Source organism: Sylvia atricapilla, chromosome 1 (assembly GCF_009819655.1).
Source record: "Sylvia atricapilla isolate bSylAtr1 chromosome 1, bSylAtr1.pri, whole genome shotgun sequence".
Taxonomy (NCBI): domain Eukaryota; kingdom Metazoa; phylum Chordata; class Aves; order Passeriformes; family Sylviidae; genus Sylvia; species Sylvia atricapilla.
Window position 1 is genome coordinate 99,920,255 of NC_089140.1, and position 13,714 is coordinate 99,933,968.

The following is a 13,714-nucleotide window of genomic DNA, read 5'->3' on the forward strand; positions in this document are numbered from 1 at the left end:
ACTTCACTGTCATGGATGAGGGAGAATTTTTAGCTGTAAAAATCCACTTGCCTGGAGTGAACAAAATCTGACCTATATTATGCTACAGCCTAGAACAGGTTTAGATGGGAAATAAACCATGAAAGAGTCAGAGAAAAAAATATTGCTGTGACGCTGGTTTCAGTTTGGCCCTATAAAAACTTAGCAGGACTTTGAAAGTCCAGGATTTCAAGAAGGATAAATTGGTAGGTAGAAGGGACAGGTCTATAGATTATAATATGTTTTAATACTAGTATATACACCGAGGAGCCACGTGTTCCCCAGTCATCATCTGTCATATAACAAATAGAGCGTAGATTCACAAAGGGCTGTACTGTCATCAATTTGGGTGAGTGTACTAATCAGAAATGATGAAGTGATGAGTGAGCTGTTCAGATCATCTCCATGGATGTCAAACAGAATGTTTAAGGCACTTTGTCACATAATTGACGCCATATGATTATTTCCAGTCAGATTCCCTGTGTATAAAAGGTCAGCAGTAAAGTTGACTTGCAGACAGGGAGATGCTACTTCTATTCTAGAAAAGTGTGCAAGGTGAAGTTTTTTTTAACAAGTTTACTGGGGTGTTTTTCAGCTTGCTGGCAGCACCTGCATGATGCTCAGAGTCTGTGAAAGGTGCCCTTGCTGCAGACTCACCCTGGGTACCATCTGCTGCTCTTCAGGAGTGGTCTTCTGATAAGCCAATTCTTGTGACCTGCTGTTTAAGCCTTTACAGCTGATAACAAAGATGGAGTACATGGAGTAGAGCTTGTTTTTTGAAGTGAGCTTTCAAAATTGCATTAAGAAAATCCCATAGAAAGGGATTCTCTCTCTCTCTCTTTTTTTTTTTTTTTTTTTTTTTTTTTTTTAAATAGTTTTCAGGGAAAATGGTCCACAATGTGAAGGAAATGCACACATATATGGTGAGGGGCAAGGTAGTTTGAATATCTGCTAAAAATTGACCCATGTAAAAGGAAAGATTTATCTTTTCTGGATTTTCCAGAAGTAATTTACATAACCTTTGGTGGCACCTGGCCATAGGCAGAACTGTAGGCACAAATAAGGGATGTCCATGAGATAAAATAAATGTTCCTGCTGTGAAGTATCTGAAAAGGTCACACACGTTGCTCAGAAATGGCATTGAGTGTGACTGAGAGAGAGATAGACACTATTGGAGCAAAGAAATGCAAAATTGGTGCTTTGGATCAGACAGGGGATTCACCCGGGCTGTATCCACATTGTGAACCTGCTTTTTGAAGGGATATCTGCCCTAGTCCTCCTCTGGCTCCCTGTTACTGCCCAGTCTTGCCTTCTGCTGGAGTTAATGTTCCACGTGCTCTTCATGGCTGAGCGAGCCAGCAATGTGCCCTTGCTGCAGAGAGGGCCAGTGGTGTCCCAGCTGCATTAGGAGGAATGTTGCCAGCAGGTTGAGGGAGGTGATCCTCCCCCTCTGCTCAGCACTGGAGTGCTGGGTCCAGTTCTGGGCTCCCCAGTACAGGAGAGACATTGACATAATGCAGAGAGTCCACAGAAGGGCCACAAAGATGATGGACTGGAGCATCTCTCCTGTGAGGAAAGACAGAGAGACCCAGGGCTGTTCAGTCTGGGAATGAGAAGGCTTGGAGGGATCTCATCATTGTCTCTAAATACCTGAGGGGAGAGTGCAAAGAGGACAGCATCAGGCTCTTTTCAGTGGTACCCAGTGACAGGATGGGAGGCACTGGACACAAACTGAAGTGCAGGAGGTTCCTCTGAACAGCCAGAAATACAAATTCTATTGTGAGAGTGATTGAGCATTGACAAAAGTTTTCTGGGGAAGCTGTGGATTCTCTGTCCTTGGAGATATTCAAAAGCTGTCTGGACATGATGCTGGACAACTGCCCCTGCTTTAGCAGGACCAGCTGACTTCCAGGGATCTCTTCCACTCTCAAACACTTGGTCACTCTGGGTGGTACCAAGGAAGGTGATGCTGGCCTGTAGGATGTAGACTTCTGCGTTCTAAACCCCTTTAACTGACACAGGTGGTGCTAAAAAACACCATGTGATGCTGGCCAGAATATGAGATAAGGTCCAGTTTCAGTAGGCTTTACTTGTATCTCAAAAGCTTTTAGAGATTGATGTACACCTTAGAGCATCAAAATTAATATTCCTTCAAAAACCAAATAGGACTTTGTATATTTTTGTAATTGCCTACATTACTAATTGCAGTGAAAATCCATGCTCATCAAAAACACATCCATAATTTCATTATCCACAGTGTGCCTTGTAATTAGGCTTTTGGTAGAACATAGAGAAAGCTCCCAATCTGTTATCTTTGTATTGTTCTTTTTTTAAAACATGTTGCTTTTAATTTCTGTCTTTTCTGATGTAAAAGTATAATTCTTTCAGTCTGCTGGATATACTTCAATCTGATCTGTATTAAGTGTAAACATACAAATTCTAAATAAGTACATGCGTAGAGATGAAATAGTTTCTTTCTTTTTTTCCTAGTTTCAGTTTCATACAAAGATTCAGTTGGAAAAGAGCTAATTAAAAAAGTCAGGTGGTTATACTGCTGTATTATTTGTACAAAATATGATAATGGAAGTAGTTAATAGGTACCTAAACAATGTTAATGGCTAACTTATTTTGGAAATAGAGTCATTAGCCCAGTTACTCTCAAAAGTCTTGTGACTGTAAAAGTTGTCAAATACTCTGCTGCTTGGATTTTCAGTGAGCACAGCTGGAGAAATGAATTAAGTCACAAACTTTTCAGCTCATAACTTCACTTTTGCCTACACTTTCAAGTCTCCAGTGACTCCATTTTTGCAGCTGTGTTGTTGTCAGGCTTGCAGCTCCATCGTGATCAGTTTGATCCCTCAATTTAGGACCTTTAATAAGGGAAAATGCTGCTGGTTTGTGTCAGGCAGGGGAGAGTTTGGTTTTATTTTCTTAAGTGGTGCAGACACTGTCACTCAATCAGTGTTACATGCCCTTGGTTTGTGGGTTTTTTGCCTCTTGCACAGTCATGTTGAGCAGCATGGTGACTATTGCCCTCTCCAGAGCTGAGCATCAGCCCACACCTCTATACATGAAGAACTTTGTCTGCTATCAGCTTGAGGTTTTCAGGAACTGGTTTAACTGATCCTATTCCGAGTTTGAATTAAATGGGTTTTGGGTCTTTTCAAAGACCTACAGTAATGCTACTGCCTAAGCCCTTGGAATTTAAACCCATGTTGAATAGTTGAAGGTATATAAAAGTTTTTCCAATATGTGCATGCTGTGTATTTTTAACTTGAGCCTAGATGTGCAAGAATGTTTTAACTAGTTTCATAGATCGCAGTGTAAAAATCAGTGAACAAGTGACTCCTAATTAAGAGTATAAACTGGGAACTACAGTAGACTGTGCTCTGCAGTTGGTGAAAGGTGAAGTCCAGGTCTGGATTCCCTAGAATACCACATTCATTAAAGCGTTGTGTTTTAGAAAGGGAGTCTTTGACACTGTGCTGAGAAGAGTCTTACATAAACTCCCATCTGTCGCTGAGCACAGAAGAGCACATCTCAAATGTGGGCCACGCAGCAGCAGCAAATCAAGTGCCTGCTTTTAATAGTACAGCAAGAGGTTTGAAGACATTTGATATTTTTATTGCTAGCTTTTGTCACAAAATGCAGTCTTCTAAAAAAATGGCCAAATGCTGCAAACGGTTTTTAAAAAAAAGCTAAAAAAAAAAGCTCTTGAAACAGAAATTTCCTACACATCCAACCCTTATTGCCTGAATGAATGCCCAGGCTGTAACAGGTGAATTGGGTCTGTGGTATGGGTCTGAGGTTCTGAGATCATTTAGAAAAACCCTTTTAAGATTTTTTTTCTGCTTCCTGGAAGGGAAATCCATTTAGGCCATGTATTTATTATACTCTAATAGCTTTTCTTAAGCTATTGTCCCAAGGGTAAGTGCAAGTGGCCACAGCAGCAGCAGCTGAGGTTACTTGAAGGTTTTGGAGCACAGTTGAGTTGTGACAAAGGGTCTATTGTGTTTTAGATGTGTTGGTTTCTAAATTTATGGTTGAAACAGAGGCAGAAACCCACTGATGCTGGCTGGGGCTGCTGGAGGGAATCTCTAATGTTCCATTTAGTCTACTAGTTTAAACATAATCATTTGTCACAGTGAATTTATTCCTTCCCAAGCAGCACCTGACAGGTGTAGAAGAGCTAAAGAAGCCTTCCCGAACACTTCCTGCAAGCATGGAGCACTTGCTGTTTTCTTCCAAAGCTTTGTTAGTTCTATAATGATGGAAATTCCTTTATCTCCTACTCTTCTCCACTAATTGCACGGTGAGCTGCATTTAAGTGCCAGAGCCAGGTGCCAGGGGAGGGAATGAGCTATCCCTCCAAAGTGGGTGTCTGTGGTGCCAGGGCTGCAGCCAAGCACTCAGCACAGGGATGGGGAGTAAAAGAAGCCTGGCTTTGGCAGTAGCCTGTGCTTGTATCAGCTCATTTGTGTCATAAAACTGCACTTGGAGGCACTTCATCTCTTGGCTGGCAGGTTTTGCTCCTGCAGCTCTCTGCTGCGTGGTAGCCAGCATCACTTACACCTATGCTTTCTTGGGTAGGAACTGCCCCTCTAGCTATGTTCAGCTATGTTCCAGAGAAACTAATTAGATGGTGGCCTTATTTGGAAGATCTTTCAGCTGCTCAGGGTGGGTTTTTTTCCTCACTTCTTACTTTCTGCTGTTAGGAAAAACAGGTTGTAATCTCTTCTAGCTTCATGAAATATTTATGTCAGTCAGTCAAAAGCATCAGCCTTTGGGCATAAACCGGCCTGTAAACTGTGTGGTAGGGAACATGGTTGCTGAGATGGATGATTGTCACCAGTCTTGTTGAATAGCTGAAGTATAGGTAAAGCAGCTGGAACATGTTTATTTAAAAAAAAAAAAATTAAGTGTACCTTCCAGTGTGGGAAGGAGGAGCAGATCTGACAGTTGTGAACCCATTTACTGAAGTTATCTTTGTGATTACAAAGATATAAAGGAAAAAGTATCAGATGTTATATTTTGCAGTTTACCAGTAGATGCTAGCAGTTTACAAGAAAGAAAGTAATTTACAGTTCATAGGTACAATATTTGAAATGATAGCTCCAGCTGTATGTACAGAAAAGAAGAAACTCTGGCTAGCAGACTACATGTAAGCAAGGCCTTCATGTTGCCCTTGCTTCCCATTTTTCTGATTTTTCCCTTGGAAAGGGCAATTGCCTGTAAGTGTCAGACTGACCACAGCGCCAGGACCGAGAGAAGTTTCCATAAAGACATTCTTTCCTGGTTGGGTGTCCTGTTGTGATGCTGCAAGTCATGCCAAAATGTTCCCACATTGTCCCATGATGTATCTGTTTTTGTTAGTGTGGGTGATTTATGCTTTTTTGGAGTCTTCTTGTAAATTATGTATTTTATTTTGATAGGGCTATTGTAGTATTTCTTCTTCGATACTAAATCAATTGTGTTACTTACATAAAGAAAATGATAAAGAATCCATCTGGTCTCGTTCCAAAACCTCTGTGGTAGCTGACTCACATGTTCTGTCTCTGCAGCCTCTGCACTCAGCTTGCACTGTTGAATGTGCAAGTTAAGCACTCTTCCAGGGCTTCCATTTCTTACACTGAAATCTTGGCAGTTTAGGAACTGCTTCCAGGGGAAAAAAGTTTTAAAAAGAATGCTTATTTTTATTTTTTCTGGAAAGCTGAGAAGCTGAATTGAGACTGATGGTTCAGTTCCATTTAAAAAAGAACTTAAGTGCTTAAAATATAGAAATACTTTTGGTAGATACATCTGTCAGATCTCTGACCTGTTGCTTTAGTCTCAAAAAAAAAAAAAAAAAAGTTGTTAGCAGAGGACTTAAATATCCATTTCAGATATATTATTGAGTACATAGAAAACAGATCAAATTAAATGTTGTTAAAGATTTCCTAGAAAACTCTCTGTAAAAGTGAAGTGGATTACTGAGAAATTGCTTGTACTGCTGATTCCAAAACATTTCAATGCAGAAGTAAACAAAAAAAGTGCCTTTTGAATACACAGGTGTTGATGTGTATAAGAAAATTTGTGCAAAGCCACAGCCTTCTGTGTTCAAGCTTGCCTGTTCTTTGGTCTGCTGTATCTTTTAATTGCCTTTCATATTCTTGTTGGTATGAAAGCTTCTTTTTTTTTTTTTTTGCCCCTTTGCATACCATCTTTTCCATACTTGCATGATCTGATCTTGTTTGTAAGTAGCAATTTTTCATCTTTGAAAGATCTGTTTCTCTTCCTCACATGATTTTATTATGGATATTTCAGAATCTATGCCCATGTTATACAGATTAATTAATTGCAATATATATATGCAATTCTGTCACTATTCAATTTTTCTCAAAGTTTATTTCTCCTTCTACAAAAATGAGCTGCCTTGAATTCAACAAGCCTTAATTTTGATATGAATGGATCCTTATCAAGCTGGTAATATTTTCTGTGTTTCAGCTTAACAGACCTGATAGGTGGTTAAGGTTTTTTCCTATGCATATAAAAATTTAGGGATATAAACATTTTAATGTGTGGTTTTTCCTCCAGCATGTTATTATCTGAGATACTTTCATGTTCAAAACTTAATATTTGTTCCCAGCATTTAAGGTTAACTTTCCAAGGAAGAGAAATATAGTGTGTTTCAAGTTACTTTTACAGTGTTGCTACTGAAGTCATAAAACATTCAGTAAAATACCCAAACAACATGATAGAAGAGATTAAAAATTAAGCTTCAGTTTTACTTGAGAGTTAATGCCACTGTTCATTTATTGACTCATTTCCTTTTCATTGGCAGAACCTGAAGAAGATTCAGGAGATGGACAAAGAGGCAAGTGATGAATCCAGCACGGATCTTGACGAACTGAAAAATGCTGACTGGGTAAGACAGCAATGGAATAGTGATTCAGCATCACTACTGGTAGTTTATTTGTCTTTATATTGCTTAACTAAGGATTATTGCCTCTGCCTCATGAGACCTCACCTGAAAGAGTGCCCATCTGTGTAGCTCCCAACATAAGAAGGACATGAATTGAGTCCAGAGGAAGCCAAAAAGATGCTCAGAGGGCTGAAGCATCTCTGCTATGGAAACAGGCTGATAGAGCTGGGGTTGTTCAGCCCAGAGAAGAGAAGGCTCCAGGGAGACCTCAGTACCTAAAGTACCTAAAGTACCAGTACCTAAAGGAGCCTCCAAGGGAGCTCGAGAGGGACTTTTTATAAGTACATTTAGTAACAGGACAAGATAGAATGGGTTTAAACTGAAAGAGATTTAGATTAGATATTTGGAAAAATTCTTTACAGTGAGGGTGGGGAGGCACAGGAACAGGTATCAGCAACCTTGTTTAGTGAAAGGTGTCCCTGCCAGTGCAGGGGGTTGGAACTAGATGAGCTTTAAGGTATTTTCTACTCAAACCATTCTATGATACTGTGTTCAAATCAGTAAATCAGTCTCTGTTTTTTTGTGTTTGTTTTTTTTTGTTTGTTTGTTTGTTTGTTTTTAATATATGAATTAATAGTAACCCACTACAAGTTAGAACTAAATTAAGTCTCAACTTTTCTTTGCAGACAGATGAAACAATACAAGTATCCAAGTAATAAATTTTTCCTTAGACTGTTTTCATGGAGAAGCTTTTGCAGTTTAAAGACCGGATATTTAGACAGGTACTGTGCTGACTGCCCTTCAGAGGGGCAGTCAGGCAGTAGACAGAGCCACTAGCTGAATTTCTCCAGTGATGAAAGAAAAAGGCTGCAGGGAAACTCTTAAGCAGGAAGATACTTAATTTATTTTCTAGGTACTGTTCTTGCCAGTTCATAGAGGAATATTACAAGACTCTTAAAAATTGATTTTAGTTTCCCAATCTTCTATCCACCACCTGTTCTTTCTTCTCTCCAGCCATTCTGCTTCACAGAAAATGAGAGGGAGGTGTTAGTGTGTGGTGCTCTTACAGGTGGAGCAAAAGAAGTTGAGTTTTTCTGTTGCAAGATCTTAGGACTTGGAGTCCATTCCAAAATTTCTATTTGAGGAACAACTTTGGGGGAAATTTTACAGGAGAGTTCTGGGTAGCAAAGCTTCAGATTCAATCACTGTTTTAATTCACATAGTATTAGCTATAAGTCTAAAAACTTTGATTATGTGCTTGCAGTATTCTTGAAGTGGGAATTTAGATGTAAGGTATGAGAATTTCAGATTCTCTTCCCGTACTTTTGGTGAGACCCTGCAGTCCTGCTGAGTTGCAACAAAGTTTTGTTATGTTCATGAGTGTTTAAAATAAGCTTATATAAAACAAAATGGGATTTGGTTGATGTATTAAAAATAAAATAGTACAGCTGTAAATATTTGGTGGTGTCCCAGAAGGAAACTTTGTTTTGATGCAAGGTGGTATGCAAGGGTAAGGTATGATGTGAAATTTCTGTCTCTTTTGTCTTCAGGCCCGTTTTTGGGTGCAGGTGATGAGAGACTTACGGAATGGTGTTAAACTTAAGAAAGTTCAAGAGCGTCAGTACAACCCACTCCCCATAGAGTATCAGCTCACACCCTATGAGATGCTGATGGATGATATTAGATCCAAACGCTATACCTTAAGGAAGGTCATGGTAAGCCAAGAGAATCACTGGAGTTTATCAAGTCTGAAATGTTATTTTCATTTTTTTATCTTCTTTTAGTCTTTTTTTCCTTCTGAGAATCTTGAAATTATTATTTCATATAGATACTAATGTTCATGGGGTTTATATGGCATCATAAATTTATGCAATGCATTGAGGGAGAGAACATGAGACCAACACATGTAGTGTACTTTGTTTTCTGTGTGGCAGGCATTTAAAATTCTGGAAGACATGCCTACCTGTCATAAGCTTGAACAAATCACTTGTGTTTGGTTTGTGATAACTTTAAGGGTCATCTCAAAAATCCTGTCATGCTTTTCACTGAGAAATTGTTTCAGACTTTTCTTATTGGAGAGTACATCTATCTTGAGCTACAACATAGTTTTTGGAGTTCCAGAATGTAAAGTGAACAAATGATACTGTGATGGGAAAGGAAAACCTACAGTGGTTGAAAACTGCCTGTATCACAGTATTTGAAAATTTACATGACCATGATCTGTTATGAATTTTCAATGAATAGTCTATGTAAAAAAAAAAATATTCATATCTTCCATTTGTAGAAGTTGAGCTCGGTTATTTTCAGCATAGTCTCTTGTTGCTTTCAGGTCAAGACAATATGCCATGGCAAGCTGGAGAATGTTAATGGGTCTCTTCCTTCTAGATCCTCATAAAAGTGTTGTAGGATTGACTTGAGGCACTCTTTTTATCAGAACCCTTTTGATATTTACTGTGTTTCCCTGTTCTTTCTGTCCTTTTGGGTTATATTTTTTTCAACATTATGGTGTTCTTCCTGATCGTCTAACAACTGATCCAAAGGATGTCTTATCCCTAGCAGGACATTGTAAATCCCTTTGTCAGAGGCATGTATTTGGTCATTATCAATATTTATACCTTACACTTATCTTCACCTGTCATTAGTTAAAATGGAAGCATATTCTTAGAATATTCAGTATTCAGATGTATTTACTTTCCTGACAAATCTTCACACAGAGAGAGAGCTGTGATTCCACCAAAACAAACAAAAAAAAAAAATCTGAGGAGAGGGTGGGGGTGAGAGAGACGGGTAAGAGAGGCAGAAAATGTGTAGTATAAATGCTTTTTATGTTTGAGCTGAAAACACTTTCCTAGTCGAGATCTGGATTTAGACTATCGAATTGTATTTATTTTCTGCCACAGATATTGCTTAAATGTTAAATCAGTAGGGCAATATACATACTCAGGTAATGTTACCTGTCTTTCCTCTAACAATTCAGAGAACTATGCCATGTGTTCCTGCTACCCTCTGCAGAAGAGGACCAGTGCCCTCAGGACCTCAGTTACTGTATGCAATCAGAACAGTAGTTTTGTTTGAATGGGAACCCCTGGGTCATTTAATTTTGCTTTTGTCAGACTAGCTTTTAATTCATCTGCTGCTAAGCAAGCTTCTGCCTCTTCAGAAGAGATTTCCTTCATTATGTGGTACATCTTGGGGGCACAGCTGCTGCTCTGCTTATCCAGACAAAATCCCTGGAAGCATCTATTTTTGGCCTGCTGTCTTGTCTTCTAGATAGATTGTCCAAAATGAACTCTGGGAATAGATATGATTGCAATCAGCTGCAGGTACAGTACCTGTAGGGCTGGGATGCAATTGCTGGCTTGGTCTGACAACTGCTGATGACACTGTGTTAGAAAAATCACTGCTTCCTTACTGGAAACCTTAAACTCAGTAGCTTGGATTCTGCTGCAGGGTCTGCTTGAAGATTGTGCAAAGCATGTTCAACAATAAGGGTGCAGCTTGACATGGAATGTGTGGAACCTGAAGGATTCACACAGAATTACAGGTTTAGTTAGATTGCATAGCTACAGCATCTTTTAACTGGCTATCACAGGTTGAAGCTGATTGTATGAATTCCCATCAGCAGAAACCCTTGTGGCTCTTGAGAAGAGGAGAAAAGGACAAGGATCCCAAATCTGAATTTTAAGGTGGTCTAGGAAAGATGGGTTATGTTTCTTTCTATCATTCAAAGTGGATGTTCAGCAAAACATTTGTATTAAAAGTAATTTTTGCTTTAAATTTATGGGTGGTAGTTTTAGACTTGGTAGCTTTTGAGGACATGTATCCTACTAACGATACCAAGAGATTAAGTACATTTTCAAAGTAATAAGTAATTTTTTTAAGTAAAAAGAAATGCAACATGAAATCTTTACTGTTCTTTTTATTAATGTGATACTGTGTTTAAAAGAGTAGCTTGATCTGTTGCTGACTGCTCAGTGTTCTGAGTAGAAATAAGGGAAAGAACAGATGTTCCTGTTAGGCCATATTTTAGTGTTTCAGACTGCTGTGCTAACAGACAGCAGTAACTGGAGCTTCCTGTTCTCACCCATTGTTATAGTGCAAATATTCAAAATGTTTTGAAGATTTAAATGTCAAATTCTGGGCTTTTGGTAAATAACTGGTTTCATTTGTTTCAGTGACGTTGGCATTTCTATTTCAGTACCTCTGAAAATAATTTCAGATTTGTCATCTTTCTATCCTGAGGCAAGAATCCTCATTGCTGCAATTGTTGTGGGAGAAAGATAGTTTTCATTCTGGAATTTTTTACTCTAAGTAGCTACCTTAGAGAGATTTTTTAGCTTTCCTCACCTATGGAGCATTCACTCCCACAAAAGCTAAAAGCTGTGGTCATTGGTAGAATTAAGACCAGGAAATGAAGAAATTGAAGAATTGAATTACTCTTGCAGGCTTAATTTTTCTCTATTATTTGTATGTGTTGAGCTACAGTTTTTAATTTCAGAGTGGTTCACAAGTAGCTCTGCTTTCTGCCCATCTCCATCCCCCCTCCTGGATAAGCACCATTCGCTGTATTTCTGAGCTGTGCTTGTGGAACAGTAGCTGATCTCTCTTGTGTCACCTACTCAATACCTGCCTGTCAGGTACTTTTATGCCCTATGCAAACTCAGCACTATGTTACATAACAGTTACACTCTTTGTAGGTAACAGCACTCTTGTCCTCATACTCCAGCTCTTCACAAGTACCTGTCATGCAGTAGTATTGGCTTGGCCATGTTGCAGAAGGGGAATTGAAACATACAGGGCGAAACCATTATTATCAAAAATATCCAGAAATTTGAATGTCTAAGCTGAGAATCCTGTGGCATGGGGTTTTTTTGGTTTAGGTTGGGGTTTTTTTAATTTCTTTTTTTTAAGTATTTAGCCTCTTAGGGTACTTAGCTTAATTGCAGTAATAGCTGTGCACAGGCAGTTCTTTCATGAGCATGATTTCATATGCTTCAAGCTCAACATAGAGAATGTGAGTCTCTTGTTCCCTTACACACAAGTCTGTCTTGGTTGTGGTGAGTTGCTTTCAGCAGGGTAGCTATGCTTTTCATTTTACACCTTCATCACATGTTTCTACAGAAGTGTAGGAGTCATCCTAGGCAGAGCAGGGAGCTTTAGAGTTCCTAATTGTGCTCTAGGGGTATTCAGGAGGGACTCTGTGTGAGTGCTGTGGTTACCATGTGGTATCATAGACTTGTTTCTGCAATAGATGTGCAGGAACAGCAGCGTGAATACAGTGCCTCATGATGGGAAACACCAGAGCACTTCATTCTTGGACACTGCTGCTTGAACTTGCTGTGGAGTGTCAAAATACTGTGTAATAACTGTGTTAACTAAAACACTATACTGTCTGCATAATGCAAGATGGTAAATAGATATCTACTTATAATAATTTAATTCACCACTGAACTTTATTGTGAGCTGTTCTGGAAATGTTGTACTGTGTCTCCTCTGTCTATTTCAGTGTCCATGCAACTTCCTTTTAAATGAAAATTTCTAGATAGTACAAAACAATATCAGTTTCCTGTTGACTAGTATTTAAAGATAGCACTCTCCTACTTATTGCTGACACCTTTTATAGCTGAATGAATAAATGGCTAAGATAATTGAGTGTCAATGATAGGTGATGTTATTTTTTGTGAAAGTTATCAGAAATGTATTTCTTCTTTGGGATCACCATTTTAAAAGCTTTGGGTTTCAGCTAAAGGTAACTAAGTACCATTTGAAATTATTTTTTAATGGCAAATCCATATTTATATATTATAATGTGATGGTAGCAGGTTGTTGGTAGATGAGAACATCCTAATTTTTCTGTGCATTAACTTTTTAGATCTCTACATTTATGTTTGATTTTTTTATAATAATTGTAATAATAATATATAATAATAATCTTCACACTACCTGTTTTAATGCATACTGCTGTACAAAAGCTGTTTTAAACACAGGAAGACTTAAGGTGGTTTCACAGTGTTTTGACGTATTTCTTCAAGTCCTGGTTTGTAGTTGGAGCCAGCCTGGTATGTGGAGAGGAAAAAAAAGAAATATTAACTTGTTCCTTGGTGTTTTTTTCCCCTGCAGCCTGTGTATCATGGCTGCATCTGTGCAATGTCTCTGACTGAGACTTTAATCAAGAGCCATGAATTTTAATTAAGTAAAAGTAAAGGATGCATTTGAAGTTGCTCACTACAGAGAGAGTTAGTTTGAGTAAATAAATAAATCTAGTCTGAACAGAGAGGATAGGAGTTTCTCTTCAGTATCTTTCATGTCATATCTTGTTTGGGTGCCAAGTATGAGAAGGTGGGTTCTGCCACTGATGCTCCTGCTCTTGCCTTGTTGGCTGCAGAACATCCACTTGCTTGGCCACCAGCTCCCCATGTATCCTATGGAAAATCACTTAAGCAAATCCTACATTTCTCCTTTTCTGATCAGATGGTAATACTGATACTAATTATACCCTGGTGACATGAAGTCAGGGCCTTGAGTGCCCTGAGGTGAAAGGCTCAGAGCCATGTATTATTTATTGACTATTGTCATGCAGAGGGTTGTTCCCCAAGGCTCAAACAGAGATTATCAGTTTACAAAACGGCTGTTCTGATGGTAATAATTCTCAGCTTCAGTTATCAACTTTGACATCTGATGAACAGTAGCTCAGAGAAGAGAGATTTCTCATTTCATTAACAATCTTCCTAGGCATGCTGACCTCAAAAAACTGCTCAATCTTTGAACAGAAGAAATCAATCACACCCCTTAAAA

The 13,714-nt window shown here is 38.7% G+C and overlaps 1 protein-coding gene across 2 annotated transcripts in view; it reads left to right on the forward strand.

Annotated features, from left to right (window-relative positions):
- The window catches only part of SPIRE1 (spire type actin nucleation factor 1), a 128,352-nt gene that overhangs the window by 81,185 nt on the left and 33,453 nt on the right, over nucleotides 1-13,714 (forward strand). For both annotated transcript variants that reach the window (XM_066328797.1, XM_066328803.1), the window contains exons 5-6: nucleotides 6,839-6,922; nucleotides 8,470-8,634. In XM_066328797.1, the coding sequence (XP_066184894.1) occupies nucleotides 6,839-6,922; nucleotides 8,470-8,634 (249 nt within the window). The remainder of the gene's footprint in view (nucleotides 1-6,838; nucleotides 6,923-8,469; nucleotides 8,635-13,714) is intronic.